Here is a 22,389-nt window from a genome sequence, read left to right as displayed (position 1 = left end):
AATCCTAAGGGTAAAATGCTAATCACCCTATCGGTCGGCAACGAACCCTGTAAGACAGTGGCGGGAGAGCGAAGCGCAAACAGAGAGCGGAAAAATGTTAAGCGAGAGTGGCTCAAGTTTGAACGGCCGTCAATGAAATACGGGGTGTGTGAGCTTTAAAAGTGTATTAGAGAAGTAGGGGAAAACCACCCCTTATTCTAAGCAGCAGTGTGTGAGTGTAAGCGAACGTGCCGCGGTCGAGCTGAGGCTGTGGTCTTAACAAAGAGCCACGTTTTGCAGCGGTGCTGGGCAGATATTTCTTGTGAATAAAATAATAATAAAATAATTATGTTATTACTTTTTTGTGAGTGAAAGGGTTTTTTTTTAAATCAAGGATGTTATTGGATCTTGAATTTAAAAGCAAAACTTGTATAAAATTTCGTTTTTAAATGATCTTTTTCCTATCTTTTCAATCAATGACATCGTATGACGTCTCAACGAGAATGATGATGTACGTAAATACTTTGCAGTAAATTGCAAATATTCTAAATATTGCGATGCACTAACATTGCCTTAAAGTATCAAACAAAAAAATCAAGCTAAATCTGGAGCAGGATAGGTAATATTTAAATCGTTCCATATCCTAAAATCATTCTCATAAAACAATCCATTTGTGTGATCGAAATTCAAAACAAAACGCAGTATATATTCCGACGACATCCGCAATATTGCGCTTATCAGTATTCTCCATATACTTATCAATGTGTTGCCGGATAAGCGGCCGCCGAAGCATACAGTCCCGGGAAAGGCAGCAGCAAAACATTTATTTGCATTAGATATATTAGACGACTACAGCCACCACCAGGCCCTCGTCTTCCTCCTCCTCCTCCTCCTCCTCCAAAAGAAGATTCCATTCCCCTGGTACACAAAACAGGTTCAACGAACAACGTAGCGCGCGGGTTGCTTAGAAACGCCACACCACCGATGACGATGATTATGATCGGAAGAACGACGTGAAGTGACTTTAAATGAAGCCGCTCCGCAGAAGCTAGCAGAAGTTAGCCGTCGTTCGCGAAGAGCAGCACAACACGCGCGTCACAATCTCTGCCTTATATACTTCGCAAAAAAGGTTACCTTTAATATATTTGTACACGGCGCCAGGACACACAAAACAACTCAATAGTGTGTGGTGCACGGAGCAGCGAACAACCCCCGAAAAACACAACACAAGCCCAATATAAAGCTAGTGTGATTTGCTTGAGAGCTCACACCGAAAGCTCGCCACACGGTGGTGCGTTTGTGTCAACCTGCGTGGTGCGGAATTTATTGTACCATCTTAACGACCCTTCGGAAGGAACGTCATTTGAGGACAAACGCAGCACAGCACCAACACACACACACACTCGCACGGATTTCGTCATCGATTGGGAAGGTTTTAAAAACCCGGATAGGTGGCAATCTTTACGAGCTATAAGCGCGGATTTTTGATGACGTTTCCGGCGATGTTATCTGTCGCACGCACCTTCTTCTTCTGGGATACAATAAACCGGGGACGGTACACATATCGAATGGGCTCTGCTGGGGGAGGGGTGGGGACACACCGGAAGACGTTTTTGTTTTCATATCGATAAACTAACCGACATGCTGAGAGGGGTTCGTATGTATGCGGGCACTATGATACTATCTATATACAACCAGGGGTGTCAAACTTACTGAAAATGAGTTTATATTTGAATTTAATAAAGCTTTCGAGAGTTGAATCAATTAAACAAAATATTTTGCAATAATGTAAAGTTATAAGTTTTAGATAATACTTATATAAAAATACATTGAGAGTCCACTAAACTTTGTTTAGTCATTTTCGACCACCCCAGTGTGTTAGGTGTCGGATGCTTTAGTGGCGATACGTATTTCGAGCCCATATAAAAAAGAAAAAAAAATAATTGAATTTTAAAGTTTTATGAAATATTTCACTAAAAATTATCGCAAGCCCTGTTCACACATCTCATTTGTGTGTAAACGTACCTATTGACAAAGTTGCAAAAGGTTTTTACGAATATGAAAACGAAAAAAAACTCTTCTTCTCTCTTCACCTCTTTGGCACAAACGACAACCGTTGTCGATCAAGGCCTACCCGTACCCACTAGTGAAGTGTGAGCTTGACTTTCAGTGACTTCCAGGGTATTCCAAGGCAGCTACGAATGTAAACATAATTATGCACCGCCTCCAAGATGTTTTTCAACAGCTGTCAAATGGTTTATTTGTTTCAAAATGAAATTTCACTTTCAACACATAACAAAGAACTGTCAAACTCAATCCAGCTAGAGTCGTGTTGAAAATCATGCTGAAGAAATTAAAAATTATTATGATGGAAATGAAATGTCAGATCGATATGGAACAACATTTTGCATGCGGCGAATAACAATAATTAGATTCGAAACTGACTTGGAAACCCCTGGTATTGTTGTTACCATAGCATGATAGTCAGTCTCTACATATGGTGTATGGCACGGTAAATTCGGGGTTTGAGCCCATGACGGGCATGTTGTAAAGTCGTACGAGCTGATGACTGTGCCACCAGACCGACCCTGCCATGTACAACCGAAAACGATTAAATTGCTTGGATAAAACAGATCATTTTAGTGTTAAATGGTTACTTGCATTAAAAATATGTGGAAAGTAATATTTATATTTATATTTTTATTTTTGAAATTATGTCGATGTTGGATTTGATATTTCCAATATTATATTTTGTTTGGATAAGATGATACTAGAAAATTATTGGTCTTCGTTCGATCTTTTTGCACTTAGTTAGCAAATATTCTTCTTTTTTTTGTTTTCATAATTTGTATTATATTTTTTTATCTAATGCTTTCTCTTGATTTGATTTTCATTGACTTTATGCTTATTGAATTTTGTGTAATTTTTCAAGATAATTATTGAGATATTCTATGATGTTTTTTGCTAAAACGTAATTAAATTGACATAAACGACTGAATATGTTTGCGATCTGTTTCACAAACTCCTTTTACAGACAATTCGACTCGAAGATAAACTGCGACATAAATAAGTTGGCATTCTGATGAAAGAGCATTAAGTTCGACGGGAATAAATAAACTTAAATAAATAGCAGCATTATCGAGCATTCCATTTGTTTAGCATTCATTAAATTACAATAAAAGCAACCCCTCGAGCTTTTAGTGTGTTTTAGTAGAATCGACATAAAAGGAATACGCTTCCATCTTCTCCCTTCAAAACATCCTTTCACAAACAAAAGCTCCACTGCTACATTTGCGGACACTTGCACTCACTAACGATCCCACCAGCAAAGCACGATTTTGATGATCTGGCTTAACCTGTTCGCGTCGTCATCCCTTGCGAAAACTGCACGTTTTCCACCAAAGCACCAAACCAAAACCGAAACACCGCGTCACACCACTAGAGCACGTGCTGCTTCTTTGCAACACTTTAACCCCATCGAAAAAAGAACGGCCAAGAGGAAAAGCGGAAACCCACCACACACACACACATCCTTCTTGCTGCACCATTGCCCTTGCACTGTTGTGATTGTGATGCCTCAGCTTCATCGACCAAACCGCACCAAACCCGCACCGGGAAGAGTGCTGGGCGCTTTCGTTTCCCCTTCAGGCGTTTTACTGCAGTGTGTCTCGCGCGGTAGCTTCTTGCTGCAGGGGCTGCAAGGACGACGAAAATCCGTCCCGAAATCCCGGCATCGGGGTGTTGGCCAGGACAGCACCACTGAGCATCCGACAACGAGAGCGTGCGTGTGATCGACCTTCGCCGTGAGCGAAAGAGCGTAAAAAATAGGGAGGAAGTCCCCAGGAAGTGAACCAAACTGAACGACAGCAAACGGGCCGGGAGAGTCACCCAGTCGACGCGGGGTTGATTGAAACAATATTGACCTATCAGTTTGTTTAGATGTAAAGAATAGCATCTGCCCACACCCTTCAGCGTATTGCAGGAATTACAAATACTTTTGTACACTTCTGTACACTTCCTTATATTAATCCTAAACCAACAGGAAGGGAAAAAACCCCCGCAAGGAAAGCTCAACAAACACCGACGCCGTTTCGCGATCGATCGAGAAAGTCCAACGAACTCCAAAAACATACAACGGAAACATAAAAGGGCGGGAAAAGCTTACGCACACACTATGCCTCGAGCGACACGAGAAACATGAGCGCATTTTAGGTGGCCAGGCGGAAGAGAAGCTGAAGCGGCTATTGGTCCGAAAGCACTGCGCACCATTCAATGATGCCGGAAGTGCCAGAAACAGCTTTCCTTCTGGGTGTGTGTAGGAAAATGTGGAAACGTTTTCTCAACAAATTGTACAATTTTGTATGTGTGTGTTTGAATGATGAGAGAAGAAGGGCCCAGCAGAAACATCCTAGCGACTACTATTCCTGTTCCTTATTTTGCCATTTCCTCGAGAGGAGAGCACAGCAAGGAAGGTTTTGTTGTTTTAGCACTAAACATAACTAGCTTCCCCTTCGTTCTCGGGAGAAAGCAAGCTGCTCTTTACTTCTGACGCAAGTAAGAGAGAGAGAAAGAGAGCAGAGCAAGGTCCTTTGAGTATCCCGGCGCGTAGGTAAATAGATATAATAGCATCAGCACAGGACCCAGGCAGCGCCAGCAGCGTGCCAGCGTAAAGCTTCTTCAAGCTCGGGAAAGTCTCAAAATGCGAAAAAATAAGGGAGAAAGGAAGTATGTTTGTTTTGGTGACGGGATGGAAAGCTCCACTAGTAGGAGTAGGTTTGATGCTGTGTTACGGTGTGCCGGTTATATACACGGACATACCGGGTAAATGGCGTTTAATCTAAAGCACGTGAAAAGGATATTCAACTGAGACGGTGGAATGGACCATAAATAAATGTGAGTTTAATTTTTCAAGGAAAAGCTACAACGTGTTACTGTATATTTCCGTATAAAATATTTATAAAGAAAAGAGGCCACTTTGCTTTCCACTTGACGTCACAGTTCATGTAAAACTGGTTAGGGGTAATGGTCCTAAATTATAATAATAATTGAACAAGTGTTATTATTTATTTTATATTATAATTTAGTTATTAAACCGTAATTAGCTTTACATGGACTATGAAGTCAAAAGTTTTAATTACATCATAAAATAAATTATTACAAAACTAATTTAGAAATTCAGAACTAGCATTATAGTTATACATAATACAGTAATGAATAAATGCATAAAATATAAGAAAATGATTATAAAAACTATGTTAAAAACAATAAGACAAGGCATAAAACACATAAATAAATAAATTAAATGTATAATGAGTCATGTAAAGAATAATAATAAAATAAAAAATTATAATAATTTTAACAATAATGATAATAGTAAAAATAATAAGGATGATAGGATAGTTAAAAAAAATAGAAATAATAATAATAATAAAAATAATAATAATATTTTTATTCAGAAAGGCGGCGATAATAAGAATAATAATAATGAAAATAATAATAATAATAATAATATCAATGACAATAATAATAATAATAATAATAAAAATTTATAATAATAATTGCAATAATGATAGTAATAAAAAAATAATATAAAAGTAATATAAATAATATAAAGAAGAAGAGAAAAAGAAGAATAATAAAAATTATAGTAATAATAATAAAACTAATAATAATAATGAAAGGAATAGAAAGAAAAAAGGGGAAAATAGCAGCTAAAAGAAATCTTCAAAAATACATCTCATTACGCATCAATTGCATCGCGTTGTACTGAACAAGCAACCAATTAAAGTAAAAAAAATGGAAAGAAATCAAATGATTAACGATAAACCGCATGGAAATGCACCAACGAGCGATAGCGGTAGTGAACGGTAAATATAAAAGAGAGAAGGAAAAAAAAACATCTCAAGTGCCCTTACCCAACCGAAGGAAGAGCATTTCAATCACGAAACCTTTTCCTCTACAAAATTGATGTGAAAAGGAAGGATAGAAAAGATGCAACAAAAAAAACGCAAAACGTGTCTTGCCAATAAAGAAAAAGCTTTTTCCCGAGGTGCATTAATGCAATCAATCTTGCGCCCGGAGTGGTGCTCCATACCGGGGTTCGCGAGAGTTCAAACCCATGCGCACATACACAAACTCACACCAGCACCGTGTTGTTGCCGATGGTGAAAAGTTCCTTCCCAGCCATGTGCAAGACAACAAAGAGGATAAAGGACTGGGTACTACTCTGTGCTCTGTCTGCAGGATGATAACCTTCCCCCTTGGGTTGCAGTGAAAGGACCATCGAGAGATGCGGGAAGTGGCCAGTTAGCTTATTTTATCATTCTTCTAGGGGAGCCACAACACATCAAACGGAAGAGCCCAGAAAACCACTATTTATAGGCCCCGATACGTCGTCCGAAAGCCGGCCCCATTTGGTTGGTTATTATTGCATGATTAGCTACAAAACAAGCGCTTGCACAATGAGGTCCCTCTGTCGCATGCCATTTTCTGCGGGTGCCCGTTGCCAGCGCACTGATTAAGGGCGGCACAACGATAGGGACCCCGCTCCCTGATGACCAGAGCGTGTTCCGGGAAACCGGAAGGAAATGTGTTCCGGTTTTATGAACGTTTCGTGCACAGCTTTACATGTTACCTTGGCGTGTATTTATTGTATTTTGTGAAGATATAAAAAAACGGGGCGAAAATTAAACCAAAATTTTATTATCACTGCCTACACAACGAATGAGCAAAGGGCGTAAAATCAGAACATTTTTAACCACCGGTACGCGTGTCTTTTTTTTTTAGTTTTTTACCGCTTTTTTCGCGGTACACGAAGGGAAGCATGTTTAACAACGGAATAAAGTCATAAAAATTTACAACGAATACAAAAATACGACAGCATGTAGAGGGTTATTCCTGTGAAACAAAGTGTGTCATCCTTAGGGGTCGGTCTCCACCAAAGGGGATTATTTTATGTTTAATTTTGGGAAATATATTTAAAACCCACCCAAAAATGTCGTTCAATTTGGGGTGGCAAATATCGCCAAAATACTGGTTTGCTTGGTGGACCAAGCCGGAAAGCCTGAACCTGAAGGCCGCACGACAAACATCCATTATCCGTAATGAAACATAAACGATTGCGGGTAGGTGTTGGTTGCTATCGATTACCGACCGGGGGCTTTTGTTTGCAGCTGCAATGCCAAAAACCAACACTCGCCGGAATCGTTGATAGGGCAGACGTTTTGCTATTTTCAGCTAGCCTTCGAAGGTCGTCACCGATTGCGAATTTACCAACTAGCCCCATTGGATTATGCCCTTGATCTAGTTAGAATAATTTGGTCAATTATGCTCGTAGGATAGAAGAGGCGATTGTTTGCTCCGCCACGAATGACAGAATTTCCTGTTAGTTTTGTTTTCATTCTGATGTCTACGAGGTGGTACCTTCAACTATTAAAAATTCGTGACGAGCTAATAAGGCACCCATCGTACCAAACCACGACAACAGTAATCATGCATGGATAACCATCATGATGCGTGTCAACATTAGCACCTCCCCCGAAGGGAAATGAAACAAACAGCTACTGATTAGTTAATTCTTACGAAGAAAAACGTAGCAAATTAGCCTGTACCATTCTCTCTCTATAATGCTCTTTTGCCGGACCATTGATAGTCTGGCTAATACCAGCATGACCCGAATCCAAAAATCAAACCACACGATAGCACAGCAGGATATCAAAAAATTGGGCTTGGCCTTCTGCCTTTGGCTGCTATCAGTGGGCAGAGGAACCGAATTCGCGTGTCCTTGCCACTGTGGAAAAGGGAGGCCGACACGATCGAAAAGGCTTAGGGCGCTGAACAAACGCCATTAGTCCGTCAACACGACAAGCAGGACGAGCAGCAGAAGTGTCAGAGGTCACAAAATGGCAAAAAGGAACCGCTTCTTCTCGCGGCCGCGGTCGCGGTAAATCAACGAGCAGTTGAGTTCGGGCCGCCTGGGGGTGGTGCCTTCTGGAGGCTTCCGTTTCTGTAAGCTGCGCACCGCTGGGTGGCTTCCTTCAGTCCGCGATTGGACGGCAAGAAAGGTGCACCACCGCAGTGTTGTGTGATTAGTCGGCAGCCATCGCCAGCGATTGGAGCGTAACGGAAGGTAAGCAATGTTTGATTCGTACTCATAAACGTCACACATTTAAATCGGTGAAACTGTGAATCACTCCCAGCGTGTGAAGCACAAAACGGGGTGTCACGTATGCGCACGATTGAGTCAACGACGTCAGCACGTGTGGGAACTTCCGAGAAGAAATCCAAATCGGGGCAGCGTCTTGGAATGTGAGCCGCGGATCGTATTCAAATCAAGAAGCTTCGTTTTCAAAGCTGCGACGGTATGCTCGTGTGGCAAATATCATTGGCGGCGTTATTAAACCGGTTCTGTGTCTCTTCTGCTTGTTTCGGCTTGTTTCGGCTTCGCTCGAGTAACGTATTTCCGTGACGTCATTATTAAAAGCAGCTTTCAAGGTTTCGTGTTGGATTTATACGTTGGATGAAACATTCGGCTGGTGCAATTTGTTTTAACTCTTGTAATCGATTGACAGTATAATTCACGCACGGAAATTTGCATTTACATCAACAATTGGACGTCAGATAAGCCTAAAAATAGCAAGAAAAACCCCCTCGGAACGTTCAACCGCTCAAAAACTCACCTGTATCTCGAGTAAAATCTCCTGTTTCTTCCTTCGCAGCTCTATCAACAGTTTCTGCTGCTCTGGTGTTAGCTCTAAAATGAAAAAGCAGATAACAGTGTATGGATTAGTATTGAACGATTATTTTTCTGCCTCGGCGCAAAACAGTTTGATTTGCAACAAATTACGTCTTGGTGCTGTAATGCTGCGGCGTTGCCCAAATGTATGCACCGACTGCATACAATTGCACAGGAAAGAAGACACAAACACGTACACAAAAACGGGCGGCGAGGTAAAATTAGAACTTCAATCCCGGCCAATCTAATGATCGTCCGGATAGGAGCAAATGCGCCGCCAGCCCGACCGACCGACCGAAGAATACTCAAGGCGACCGCCGCTTGACAGGGTCAATTTCACTCTAAACGAACTCTTTCCGCTGCGGGCACGGTGCGGTGGCATGATATGTACCACTTCCTTTCCCTCGCCTCCATCCCCTCTGACATAAGGGGAAAAACGAAGAAGGTACTGTGCCTGGTTCTGCTCTCCCGGAGGGGTAGGAGTGATTAGCATGAACTCTTCTGGGCCGGGGCGGAGGGGCATTGCTTGCTTCAATTGTGTCTGCGGTTACAAAGACACACTCGCCATGCGTGTGGCCTATTTTATACCATTGATACGGGGGAGGGGGGAAGAGGGAAGTGCGGGCACTTGAGAAAAAGAAGGCCTCCCAGCCCAAACACTCCCGTTAGCTGGTGGCGCAGTTGTTCCAGGCAACATTCGCTCAAATGACTTCTATTTTCGGTAATCCATCGAACGTGCGCACCCCATAATCCCGGAGTCCCGGTCCCGGATACCCCGGCTGTTTGTGTTTGTGTGTTGGGTGTTTTGGAGAGTTGCCGGGAAAATTTAAAGAAAACATTGTACAGAGTGAAAGAGCAAGCATAAACAGACGCGGACAGGGCGGATGAAGGAAGACGACGCAGAACGGTGGTCGTAGAGGAGTCGTCGGGAGGCCGGATAATAATGTCGACGGATCCAAAACAGGTGTACTGTTACCGTGTTTGGACTAGGTAATGGGGGGGAGGGGGCGTGTACATTAATTGATTGTTGATGCAACGAAAAGCGTTTCGATAAGGTTGTGGTATTTTGTTTCTTATCAAAACTTTGTGTGAGCTGGTGTGTATGTTCTTCTTCTAATGTTAGCTGAGAAGATTCTCTCCCGCGTTAAAATAACACAACACATGCAGTGATGTGCTCTTTGGAGCGCACCCAAGACTCCGACCCGACTCCAGCTATTGGTTCCGCCCGGAGTTGGAGTCGTCCGGAGTCGACCGGAGTCGAAGTCATTCCGAGTAGTCCAGAGTCGATCGGAATCGACCGGAATCGGAATCGGTCAGAGACAACCAGCACTGCGAAATGTCACTGTTAATGTCATAAATAAAATTTGGCTAAAAAATCCATGTCAGCGTCACGTACTCAATTGTGATGATCAGAGGTGATACTCAAAACGATTGGTGTGACCAATACATGCTTCGTGACATTTTTGTGACCATCGCTTGGTCAGTCATTATGTCATGACTTTTTTTTTTTACTGTGATCAGCTCTGTAAAATGTCACTAACATAGTCATGACAAATTCCGGCAAAAACAAAATCATGTCAGCGCCATGAGGTCTACTGTGACGATCAGAGGTGAAACTCAAACAGTTGGTGCGACCATCACATGCTTTATGATATTGTGTGCAACCAACTGACCAGTCACTCTGTCGTGACATTTTCTATCGGTGATAATCATGATAGTCATGGGAGATCTACGGTGCTTGCGAGTAGTTCCAAGCATCAAAATGAGCATGATTTCTCGCTCTGTATGACCCGCATCAAAACAGACAGAGTGAGAAAGAATGCTCAGTTTGTTGCTTGGGACCACATGTTAAGTATATTCCATGAAAGTTGTGATTATTACCAATAGAAAATGTCGTGACCAAGTGAGTGATCAAGATTTGGTAACTAAACAAATTGTTACCAAGCATGTGATTGGCTCACCAACTGTTTGAGTTTCACCTCTGATCATGTCAGTTATGTACGTGAGCTGAGCACAGCCAGAAAAATCATGATTATATGCTTATCAGTCAGAGTTTGACTCAAGAGCTCGCAGGTCGTTTCCGCATGTCATGACGCATTTTTATTGAGTATCAGCAATGAGTATTAAGCTACCACGGGTATGTTCATTGTTTATGTTGGTGAACATCTCGCAATGCCCATGACATTTTGCAGCACTGGAGACAACAGGAGCCTTCCGGGGCAATTTGCTTGTGATCAGACATTACATTTCGTTATGTTTTTTTTGTCTTTCACTTGCACGGGGACTTCGTATACAGGCCTTTGTTTCGAAGGGTGATTCCGGACGACACCGACCCCAACCGACATCGGACGGCTCCAGACGTCTCCGGGCGACTCCGGATGACTCTGTATGACTCTGGATAATGCTGGGCGAACCTACCTTCCGGCGTTGGTTCCTAAATTATCTGAGTCGGATCGAAGTCGACTCCGGATTTTTGTCAACATTACCCATCACTACAACAAATCTTCCAAAAATGACGGTTAATACATGATTCCACCGTTGTTGTCATGGTAACACCGGGGTGGTTCTGAAAAAGCTTTTGCTGGGCCAAACCTACAGCATCAATGACGCATATAAGATAATTGCCTGTTTTTTTTTTCAACCAACAATTCGTTCTAATGCAACATTGTGCCAACCGTCAAATCGAGGGGACAATTGTTTGAGGGGTGCACACAGAAAAAAAAAGTGAAACGCTCGCCACCGGGGCTACGTAACACACCGAGCGGCGCATACTTCGCAATGTCGGTCGCAAGGTAAGCAAGCTGTGACCCACACGACCAGCGGTAACGGGCTCACAATTGTACCGGAGAGCCGTCCGGTAGGGCAATTACCGCTGTCATTAATTACGGGGGCCATTGCACGGCCTATGGCTGCAGCTACCTCCATTTCACCCTCTTGCAGCCTTCCTGCGGGGCATAATGACATACACAGACAGCTGGCATACACCAGCAAACACACACGTACACAAATGGCCAACTAATGCGCTTCCACACCCTATGTACGGCGGAGCAGCAGCAACAACAACAACAACAAAAAAACAGACAAAAAGGGAAAAAAGGGTGTCCCACCGGCCACCAGCAACGCGCACCCTTCGGCCGATGCCGACACGGAACGAGGTCGCGACGTACCTGGCAGTGGGAAGTTTTCTGTGTGCTGCGAAATGTTTGACATCGTTGCGTACGAGCTTTCCATTGTGTTGACCATAGTTCTCTCCGTCGCTGGTGTTGTCGTGGTCGCGGATGCGCTTTTCCAAATTTTCCAACCAACAGCTACAACTGCTACTGCTGCTGCTGAGATGAATCATGCACGCACGTATTCCCCCCACAAACATACACACACGCACGCACACACAATGTGAAGCGAATTATTTTTTATACGACCGATTTTTCTTCACCGAGAATCGCAAACACACACTCGCGCGAGGGGGGGATTTACACAACACCACAACAACAAAAATGGTACAGAAAATCAATTAAGCAACAGACGATTTTCACGCGCAACGGGAAAGAACAACAACACAGCCAACGCACACACACGCACACGGGAAGGCGCTTATTGGACGCGGGACGGTGGTTTTCCAGACTTGGTTATTCTGCTCTTGCCAAACGCACGATCTTCGCTGGATGCTTTTGGCTGGTTGGAATGTGCGTAAACTAAACAAATACGGTACGCTTTACATTTTCACACAAAAACACACACACGCACTTCTGGCACAAGAGGGAAATTCTTTTCGCGTCTTTATTGTAGCTGTTTTTTTACTTTTCTTTCCTCCTCCTGGACTTGCTACAAAACATCCATCTTTCGTTGAGGGCAACTGTCAAACGCGCTACGAATTAACGAACGCTGTCAACGTATTTTAACGAAGCTGGTTTGTTCAGCCGCACAGTGGGATGCGTTTCGGACACAATATGTTTTAAAAAATCGGTTGAAGTGCAACGTTTGTAGCAATAGCTGTACTTTTAGGCACAGGATTTTTGTGCCTTATTTCGCAAAAACTGCAAAAATACAGTTATTTCTGATGAATGAAGAATTTTGAGAAATTATTTTTTGCATTGTGAGGAACCATATTTTGATATTTCACTTGTTAAAATATTCTGATGATGACAATTCCGTCATTTACAAGATTTCTCCAACAATTCAAGTAGAATCATTCTTGCGGTGTTCCATGTACACGAATCCTGCCAAGAATAAGATATAGAGATGACAATCATGCCACCAAAAATTAAATAGCTTCGTCTTACCGGTAAATGCAGGTAAACTTTTCCCCATGATTGGAATGGATATCAACTCTCACAAAACGAACACCAGACACTGGTTGATCCAGATCGAGTTCAAACGTTTCTAAAAACATGGTCATGTAATCAAAGGTGAAGGTACCGTAGTAAATCTCCTTCCCGGTGCTCTCTGGATTGTTGATGCCCTGCAGGGTAATTCAATAATTGACAAAGAAAAGCAATTCAAAAAAAGTATCCCCAAGCGCCACAGATTAAGCTTAAACGACTGTAAAACTAAATATTCATAAAAAAACGAATGCTACATAGCTTCACTGGTTTGCTCAATAGATGGCGTATTATTAATCATAATTATGTTGCTATCCTTTTCTTACAATATGTTTCGACAAGCTTTATCTAATTATGACCTACATAGCCTTCTGACATTCCGAGCAAAAATTCATAAGAATGGTCGTGTGGTCAGATACATGAATATCAACATCATCGACCACTATTCAAATCTCACTTCATTCTGTTCTGATAGTACATATTAGAGTTTAGTATTTAAGCAATCTTATCACTGTTCTAGTTCTAGCCATACATAACTTCAATGCGAAACCACACAATAATACAGAGGGAGTGAGAAAGCAATCAAGGCGAAGAAAGCTCCGTTGTGTGGCTATGCCACCAACAGTGGGCGCCACAAGCTTTTTGCTATTTTAAGAATGCACCAGTCGTTCACCGTCTGTTAACAAAGTCTTTTTAGATTCCTTTTAAAATGAGAGCTTGAGCCGTTTAGAACCCGTTTAGTGGTCGTTTAGTGGATTTGTGGCACTTGGGAAGGGTAAAGTACGTACCCACACAGAAAACTCTTTCAAAGCACTGTAAACATCCGTCTTAACTGGCAGCGCTGATTTTGGAATGTGTTCAATCGTAATAGCGTTCAAGACGACACTCTTCACTAGTTTAATCACTATCGATCCGGAGCTTCCCTCGAGTGCAAAGCATGTACCACAATCCTTAAGTAAGAAAGTACATTAATACCTCCACCACAATGCCCGCAGTGTCTATCCCTTCCGTACCTGTATAATGCACTGCATCTGATAGTAGTTGTCGTACATCGAAGAAAAAGCGGTACGAACACGACTCAGAAGGGAGCCACGATGCCGCGATGTTGGAACGACCGACACGACCTCTCCACCAAAGATCCGCGCCGCATAGTCGGTCGGTCCGAGCTTGTCGAAGTTGAGCTGCTCCAACAGAGACAGTCTATCGTTGAGGATTTCCATCTCTTCAAAACATTGTACTTTGGAATCGGTTGGTCCACCAGTTACTTTGTACTGTCCCACATCTTTGATTTGTTCCGAATTCTGAAAAATGAAGCGAATGATTAGAAACCGGTGGAGATAAGGGTGTTGCGTACGGGCGTTCGTTACCTCCTCTACAAAATTCCGGTCTTGTATTTGCTGTGTGGTGCTGTTTTCGCTCACATATATCTGAAACACGGTGAGAGCTGCCAGCAAAACGCACAACATGTACACGGCCAAATTCTTCTGTTGATGTTCCGGCATTTTGCAACGCGCACGCTTACTTTTTCCATCAACCACCACAGCACAGCATACTGAGACGGAAACGTTCAACGTCCCGTGTGCACCGTTCAAAACCCCGTAACCAAAAACACCCCATAGAGGGCGCTTGTGTCACAAAAGGGACAACAGTGGGCAAAGGAAGCCAGAGTGACCAGAAATACCGATGTATATATATATATATATATATAATGTTTGTGGATAGTGCCACAAATCCACTAAACGACCACTAAACGGGTTCTAAACGGCTCAAGCTCTCATTTTAAAAGCAAATATATATATATATATATATATATATATATATATATATATATATATATATATATATATATATATATATATATATATATATATATATATATATATATATATATATATATATATATATATATATATATATATATATATATATATATATATATCTGAGGTCTGAAGGAAAAAATCTCAAATTTTTTAATCATTGAACTATAAAACTCAGCCAAACAATCAAATCACTCTAAATAATCCAGCGAAAATCAAATGACAGCTTGTACGATAAAATCGCATTCAATGGAGCACTGCTGCGGTTTTAAGCGGTCGCGTTGAGTCCCGGGAAAAAAATGTGCGTCTTAGTCCTTCTTTGGCTTAGAATTCCTTGTACAATTTTCAGATCGACACTTCAGAAAGACCTTCATTTATGTAACCGCTGAACCAAATCTAATCCATATCCTAGATAACGGATGCATATTCTCGTGAGATGGAACTTTCAATTTGCGCATAAGCACCCCCTCCCCCCCCCATCCCGCTTAACACGTCTGTAAACTCAGTTAAGTTTCGAGTTTTTACCTACCGAAAACTACCGATGGAAATTTGATGCGCCTACCGAAAACCGCCAAAATAATCTGGCCACACTGATGCAAAACCAGCCGCAGCTGTCAGAATGACACACGGAACAAAACAAAGGCGAAGAAAAAAAGCGACGGGAAAGAGAAAGAACAACAATAAATTTCGTCGCAAACATTTTCTCGCTTGCGGCGCACGGTGGTGGTGATCTGCAAAATTGTGTAGTGCGGCTTCCCACTTTCTGTACCTTCTTCTTTTTGTTTTGGGTTCCGATTGCTGTTTGTACATCTTCACGCAGTTGTACGTGCGTGCGTCACTGACGGTGTACGGAATTTGCTGCAACCAACCAGAACGGGCGGGCATCCTGACGCAAAATAGTTGCATCCCGAGAACTGGGAGAGAGAGACAGGCCATCATCACAAACCTTGCATGCATCGCGTTTGTTAGGTGCGAAATGAATGGCTAGCTTACTGCTGCGATCAGCAACGCCCGGCAGTACCAGCAGAACCACCGGAAAGGGCAGCTCCCGGGAGCGGAAGCGTCCGTCGATCGGGAAGTGAAGGGTGTGTGTGTGTGTGTGTGTGTTTGTGTTTGTGTTTGTGTATGTGTGTGTGGACCGAACGGCACGGCGGCTCCTCCACCCTACTCCGGGCAGCTGCAAACAATGCCGAAGCTGCCCCGACGCGTAGTAGCCGTTGCCCCTTAAAAATAAACAATATTACATCATTTTGTAACGTGAAGCGCGAATACGACCGGGCAGCAAGAGTGTGGTGTCAATCCCTTCCCCCACCAAATGGTTCGTAAATAGCGTTCTTTGTGTTTTCGGACGTAAGCTGCTCCTCCGGCTCCTCCGAACGGGCTGAACACGGGGAGCGGGCGATTTCTGTCACCATCCGGGCGATGGATAGCAACAAGAACCAGGAGTGCTGCTACGGCAACGGAGGCGGCGGTGGTGGTGTCGGCCTCACGGTGGTCATCGGGGCGGACTGCATCGCGAAGGCGGTGTCGGCGGTGAAGTATCAGAATCAGTTCAACAACAACAACCTGATCGAGCAGGAAAATCTAATGCCACCGGTGCAGGGTCGCGTGGTTGGGATGGTGCCGGACGACGGGTCGCCCTCGACCAATGGCCAGCAGAATGGGGTGACGGCGAACGAGTCGCCGGGGAAGGAAAAGGTTCACCTGGCCGAGAATGGTAAGGAAAGGGGGTGGCCATTCGCGGGAAACGTGCCTGATTTGGATATAAAAAGGATTTTATTTTTCAAATATTCCATTTTAAATTGAGCAATTGATTGAAATGATCCTTCTTTCACTTTCAGGATCTACCCGCCACCTCGCATCGTCCATTTTCACGCAATCGTCCTCCCCGGCCGTCTCCGCGGGCAGTGACGTGCTGCCGGACCGGTTGCATCCGACCCTTCCGGAATGTTTCCTTACCGGTAGTACCAACAACATCACCAACAGCTTTAATCCCCCCACAAACGGCGCAAGCCCTGTGTCCACATCCACCGGGTACACTATACAACCGCCCGCTACGTCCTTCGACGTGGCCGCTACCAGCAACGGTGGCACGGTGGTTGATTTTACCAACAACTCCAACGCACCAGAAGCGGACCATCCGTCCCTGGTGGCGGCCGCAAACAACGACGACACGGTCGACCCGGCGGACGAGGGCGACTTTTCCGACAACAATTCCCTCGGCAACCTGTCGTACGCTAGCGAGAACGGGCTGGTAGAGGAAATCATACTGCTGCCGAGCAACGCCTACTCCGACGATGACAATGCGTCCACGTCGGATGACTGTATCTATGCGTACCGGGGTGGTGAGCCGGCTGGGGCGGCAGGGCAACTGCTAGACCTGCAGGGCGATTTGCCACCGGACGACGAGACGGACTTTCTCGAGATGGACTTCGATCCGGAGCCGAGCTCGGAGATGGAAACCTTTAATCGCCAGCAGGACGGGTTTCTGCTCGGGCTGGACGGTGAGCAGTATGGTGCGGCGGCAGCGCGACCACCGGAAGGTCAGCATGGGCCGGAAGTTGATGGTGGTGGTGGTCCACGATCACCGACGAACGGAGCGAGGCAGGCTTCGCCGGTACCAATCGCAGCGGCAACAGTAGCGGAACAGCACGAACAGAAGGGCAATGAAACGGGTTTATATCATCAAGCGGCCGAAGTGGGTGAAGCACGAGCACTCTTCGCTGGTCCTTTACCGGCAGTGGCACAGCCAGAGGACACGCAATCGAACGCTCAGCAAGAAAGTAGAGAGCAAAATGCCGCGTTAAGCAAAAGCCCCGAACCGGCCGCGAACCGAACGGAAGCTCACAAAACGGGTGCCATTCCGAAGAACTTGCCGATCCCGGTGGATCGACCCCTAACCTTATCCTCCAACTCGAAGAACCTTCGGCTCGACCTAACGGTGCATTCGGACGAGCCGGATTTTGTCGAGACGCACCGGTATCAAGATTGCTCGCTGTACTACTATCAACCGGCCGAGTTTTCTGCCAGCACTAGCAAGCGATCGAAAGGCTTGCAGCAGCAGCAGCAGCAGCAGCAGGAAAATGAAGCAGAGGAAATGCACTGTTTGGACTGTGCAGAGCAAGAGTTCCTAATGCGCACGAAGCAGGACCACCCTACCAGGCAGCGGTACTGTAACAGTTGCAATGCGACTAAAGGGGAGGGCAGGATGCGATCTTCGGCATTGAAAGCTACGGATCATCGCTCGGTACGATCGTACGCTGGCGCAAACCGAACGGCGGAAGCGTTCTATCCCCGTGCGACGGAACCACGAATGGACGACGAGCACGGTACGGTGGACGATGATGAGCTGCTCGATCTGCGCGCGGAACAGATCGTGTTTGAGGCGTTGCATAAAATTAACACACTGAAGGAAACGCCACCAACAACGGCTGGGCCGAAGGCAGAGTGTGTGCAAAGCATGGCAAAGGGATCGCTCATGCCTGTGCTGGAGAAGGATGATGGTGCGGCCAAAGCACAGTACGATCAGATAGTACCACTCGTCACCCATCCAATGGTGCGTGTTGCAAGCCCGTTGATCGATGATCGCGATCGTTTATTATACCTTTTACCTCTTCCCTTTTTTTCAGACACAACCCAAGCAGAGCGTAACGCTGTACACGGTGAACTGCAACGAAGCGACAATAACGGAAGCTTTTGTAAGCCGGCAACCGGACGGCAAACCGTTGAAATGTTTCGCTCTAAAGCCATTTTCTTTTTTTTCCCCCTCCAGATGCACCTTGGCCTTGTACCGAAGGAGAGCGTACTGCGGCAGTACGCAACGGAGCGGCTCGAGGCGGACAATGCCAAAATGACCATACCGCAGTATCTGCTGCACATGTCGAAGCGCGACTGCAACTACCGGAAGCTGATCGACGTCATCAAATCCTGCTGTGATATGGAACCGCTGGACGTTCAATACTATCCGGTTAGTAGTAGTGGTAGGACCGATTGCCTTGGGTGCAACTAACCTTTTGATGAAAAATCATCTCTTTTCAGATCGATCCATTCCTGGACGGGCCCGAAATTGTGCAGATCTGTTCGAGCGAGATAGCGAAACACTGGAACGCCAACACGAACCTGCGCCAGATTATTCACTTCAAGCACAAACACTTCCACACGTTGAATGTTCTCGGTAAAGTTTGGGGTTTTTTGTGCACTCTTTTGTGTGTGCTTTATTGTAGGTTTACAATGCTTATTTTCTATTTGTTTGTTTATTTTCTATTTGTAGGCAAAATAGTGAACATCCTTCGGCAGCCTTCCCGCGGCCGGGACACCAACTACATGATCAGTATACCACAGTACTACAAGAGTGGAATCATCAAGATAATGCGGATAGCACCATCCAGCTGGTGATAATTGGACAAAACGGCACCAATGAGCTAGTCAGATCAGTCGCTGCGGGTGGTGAAAAGGACACAGGAGGGGGGGGGGGGCAATCCCATAGATTAAGCCAGTGATTTTGTTTAGCAGACAGACGTACATACCCGTAAGTAATGTGTATGTTGATGTGATGGTGATGAGGCGTGAAGAGAATCAGTGTTTTTCTTTTCTTTTTAAAGTAAGTTTGTACTGTTATTTACGCTTAAAACACACACACAGATATACAAACGCTACAAGGTTTTGATTTTGGGGCAGGTTTTAAATTGCGCGCACCGCAAAGTACTATCATTAGCCGCGCGAAAGTTGACTGCAGTTGTACCCGGTGACCAGTTAGGGAGGGCTAGGGACGGGGTAGTGTTGCTGAGCCCCCGGGCTTTATGTACATATTAGATAGAAACCTATTTATTCTACGGTACCGTGCGCAAACATGCTGCACTGCGCAGATGGAGAGTAAAGCCCGAAACCCACGTGAAGATGGAGAACACGTTTGTGAAAGTTTGCATTAAAAAGGTTCAGTTGCGCAAAATCTGTTTCGGAATCCGTTTTACCCGTTGCAACCCTAGTTCGAGTTATCGCATGCGCATAATATTAAAAAAAAAAAATGGCCATAAAATTTTACTTTCGAGGCTCGCCAAAAACCCCAACTCTAACTACATACTGTGATGCGCTTTACTTGTGTTGTGTATTGTTGCTCCGCACATTCGCATGCATTTGTGTTTGCTATTAGTGTTGATAGGGATTTGAGTTTAAGCGTGTTTATCGTAACCAAACGCTGAAAGGGGGGGGGAATAGGATACTTGGTGCTGTGCCAGCCGGTCGCAAGAGATCCGGTCGGATATTTAAAGGGCAAAGAATGTAACCTCTTCATTACTCACCAGAGTCAGCTGCATATCTTCCATGCTGTGGCACACAGTAACACGCAACAGGACAAAAGGAAGCGACGCTTTAAGGACTCTCCACCCAAGCTTATCACGCTAGAGAACACGCTAGAGTAAATAGGCGGCGCAAATCCTACCCACAATTGTTAACACAGTGGGAACGGGCCAGGACGGTGCGTGGAAAGCTTTCTTGAGGTTTGGGATGAAGGAAAACTTCCCACTTTTTTGAGGATCGTATTATATACACACACACACACACGCACACCAACACTTACAACATCTATACACGCATTATTTACACGAGACACTATAGCTGCGCGAGTGGGTGATGATCATTGCCGCTGCCTGCGTGGTCATTTGGAATGCTTACCACACAAAAAAACTGACTACCGAACGTGTATTTGCCACACATTTCGTTATGCAAACAGCGCAAAACCAATCAACGCAACACTAACGCCTGGTGTGGACTGCGAGTATCATTTAAAAATGATAATAAAAGCATAACAAATCATATAAAAAAAACCACCAAAGTGTTACTTACTTCTTGCTTACTTGTTTGTTATTGTTTAGAGCGTCCGGTACCGGTTGCTTATAATCCTCACCAACCCATGGAGTGTGGTGGTAGGTAGGTAGCATCTAAGTCATGGTCATGGATATAGCCATGACATTAGATCATCTGATGATCAGACCGGATCTGATATTCATCATAAGATAATACTTAAAAAGTTTACCGGACAAACTGTGGCTTGGGATGGAAATATTTAGCATCATCTTTTGCGATTTCCGTTACGAACCATATCCTAGCACGAGATCGGATGATGTACAGTGGTGGGTCATGTGATTCACATGGACCTGGCATGTAAAGCCTCTTTTAGGTCGTCCAAAAGGACCAAAGGAACAGACTAGTTCCAAGATGAAGTGGCAAAGTCTCGTCGAGGGGTCCTACCTAAAAGCAGGGATAACGGATTGGCAGACGAAGCGATGGTCCTTGGTACGAGGAACCTGTCAAACGAACCCAAACCCCATTGGACCAAAATGCTTGAGGACCCTATAGTACCAGTCGCCACTGAAAGTTGGATCTTACTGGCTACAATCGCTTTGTGATCTTAGACTGCGGCTTCGTCTGCCAATCCGTTATCCCTGCTTTATGGGAGGACGCCTCGACTAGGTTTTGCCACTTCATCTTGGACCTAGTCTGTTACTTCCGTCCTTTTGGACGACCTAAAAGGGACTTTACATGCTGGGTCCATGCGAATTACATGGCCAACCGGAGCCTGGCGTGGTTGATGCGCTGCACGACTGTGAGATTGCCGTTGTATGGGCTCCTCCATTGTCATGCCACATTGTCAAGCTTCTTCCTCGCGAATGTGACTACTAAGAGGATTTAGAGGGTTATATAGTGCATTGATGCTGCCCCGTTTTAACAGGATCTTCATTAGTTCCAGGTGCTGAAACTACAAGCATCTATTAAGCAGTAGAGTGGTCTTAGAATCTAAATGAAGAATCAATATGATTCCCAACCAAAGATGACTAGTAGTGGTGCCTGTCTGTGTCCTATTCAACTTCGACAACTTCGACCAAACATGACTAGGTGCGCAGATGTACCGAAAGCCTATGTTGGATCTGTAGTTATAGTTTTCGCGCCCTTAAGGTATTACACCTTGTCCAACTCTGATGAAATCATCTTCACCACGTTCGGAGAGGAAGATGCCTAACATATGCACTTTCATGAACACGTTCTTGTGTCCTCTATCCTTCTGGAAGATCCACTAGAACAGCAGAACGAGGTTCTCACTAGTGATGTGCTCTTTGGCGCGCACCCACGAGTCCGAGCCGACTCCCGCAAAATCCGAACCACTAGTTCTGCACGTAGTCGGAGTCGTCCAAAGTCGTCCGGAGTCGTTCGGAGACGTCCAGAATCGTTCGAAAACGGAGTCTTTTGGAATCGACCGGAGTCGGCCGGAGTTGTTTGGAGTCGGAGTCATTCGGAGTTGTTTGGAGTCGGAGTCATTCGGAGTAGTCTAGAGTCGATCGGAGGCAACTGGAATCGGAGTAGGTCGGAGCCAACATGAGCCGTCCGCTCCAATGTACTTGTGATCAGGCATTTCATTTCGATGTGTTTCTTTTTCTTTCACTTTGCGCGTCCACTTCGTATACAGGCTTTTGTGTCGAAGGCCGACTTCTGATGACTCCGACTCCAACCGATTCCGGAAGACTCCGGACGACACCGGGCGACTCTG

The 22,389-nt window shown here is 44.7% G+C and overlaps 3 protein-coding genes across 3 annotated transcripts in view; 1 reads left to right on the top strand and 2 right to left on the bottom strand.

Moving 5' to 3' along the window:
* Positions 1-11,964, bottom strand: part of LOC121597976 (cytohesin-1) — a 62,424-nt gene extending 50,460 nt beyond the window's left edge. Inside the window, exons 1-2 of the mRNA XM_041924358.1 lie at positions 11,881-11,964; positions 8,658-8,731 (exon numbers count right to left, since the gene is read on the bottom strand). Coding sequence (XP_041780292.1) covers positions 8,658-8,731; positions 11,881-11,956 — 150 coding nt within the window. The 5' untranslated portion in view covers positions 11,957-11,964. The remainder of the gene's footprint in view (positions 1-8,657; positions 8,732-11,880) is intronic.
* Positions 11,965-12,837: 873 nt separating this feature from the next.
* LOC121597978 (SUN domain-containing protein 3) lies at positions 12,838-14,622 on the bottom strand. Its single transcript, XM_041924362.1, has 5 exons — positions 14,400-14,622; positions 14,046-14,333; positions 13,821-13,982; positions 12,994-13,172; positions 12,838-12,930 (listed from the first exon to the last, which is right to left on the bottom strand). The coding sequence occupies exons 1-5, from the start codon at positions 14,532-14,534 to the stop codon at positions 12,900-12,902; spliced, it is 795 nt and encodes a 264-aa protein (XP_041780296.1). The 5' UTR covers positions 14,535-14,622; the 3' UTR covers positions 12,838-12,899.
* Positions 14,623-15,497: 875 nt separating this feature from the next.
* On the top strand, positions 15,498-20,686 carry LOC121596349. The gene is made up of 6 exons (XM_041921204.1): positions 15,498-16,566; positions 16,691-18,405; positions 18,479-18,547; positions 18,622-18,816; positions 18,888-19,023; positions 19,120-20,686. Exons 1-6 carry the CDS (start codon positions 16,272-16,274, stop codon positions 19,242-19,244), a joined length of 2,535 nt encoding a protein of 844 aa, XP_041777138.1. The 5' UTR covers positions 15,498-16,271; the 3' UTR covers positions 19,245-20,686.
* Positions 20,687-22,389: the final 1,703 nt, after the last annotated feature.

This window comes from Anopheles merus, chromosome 3R (genome assembly GCF_017562075.2).
Source record: "Anopheles merus strain MAF chromosome 3R, AmerM5.1, whole genome shotgun sequence".
NCBI classification, from domain to species: domain Eukaryota; kingdom Metazoa; phylum Arthropoda; class Insecta; order Diptera; family Culicidae; genus Anopheles; species Anopheles merus.
The sequence above is the reverse complement of the archived record's forward strand: the minus strand, read 5'-3'. Positions and strand labels throughout refer to the sequence as shown.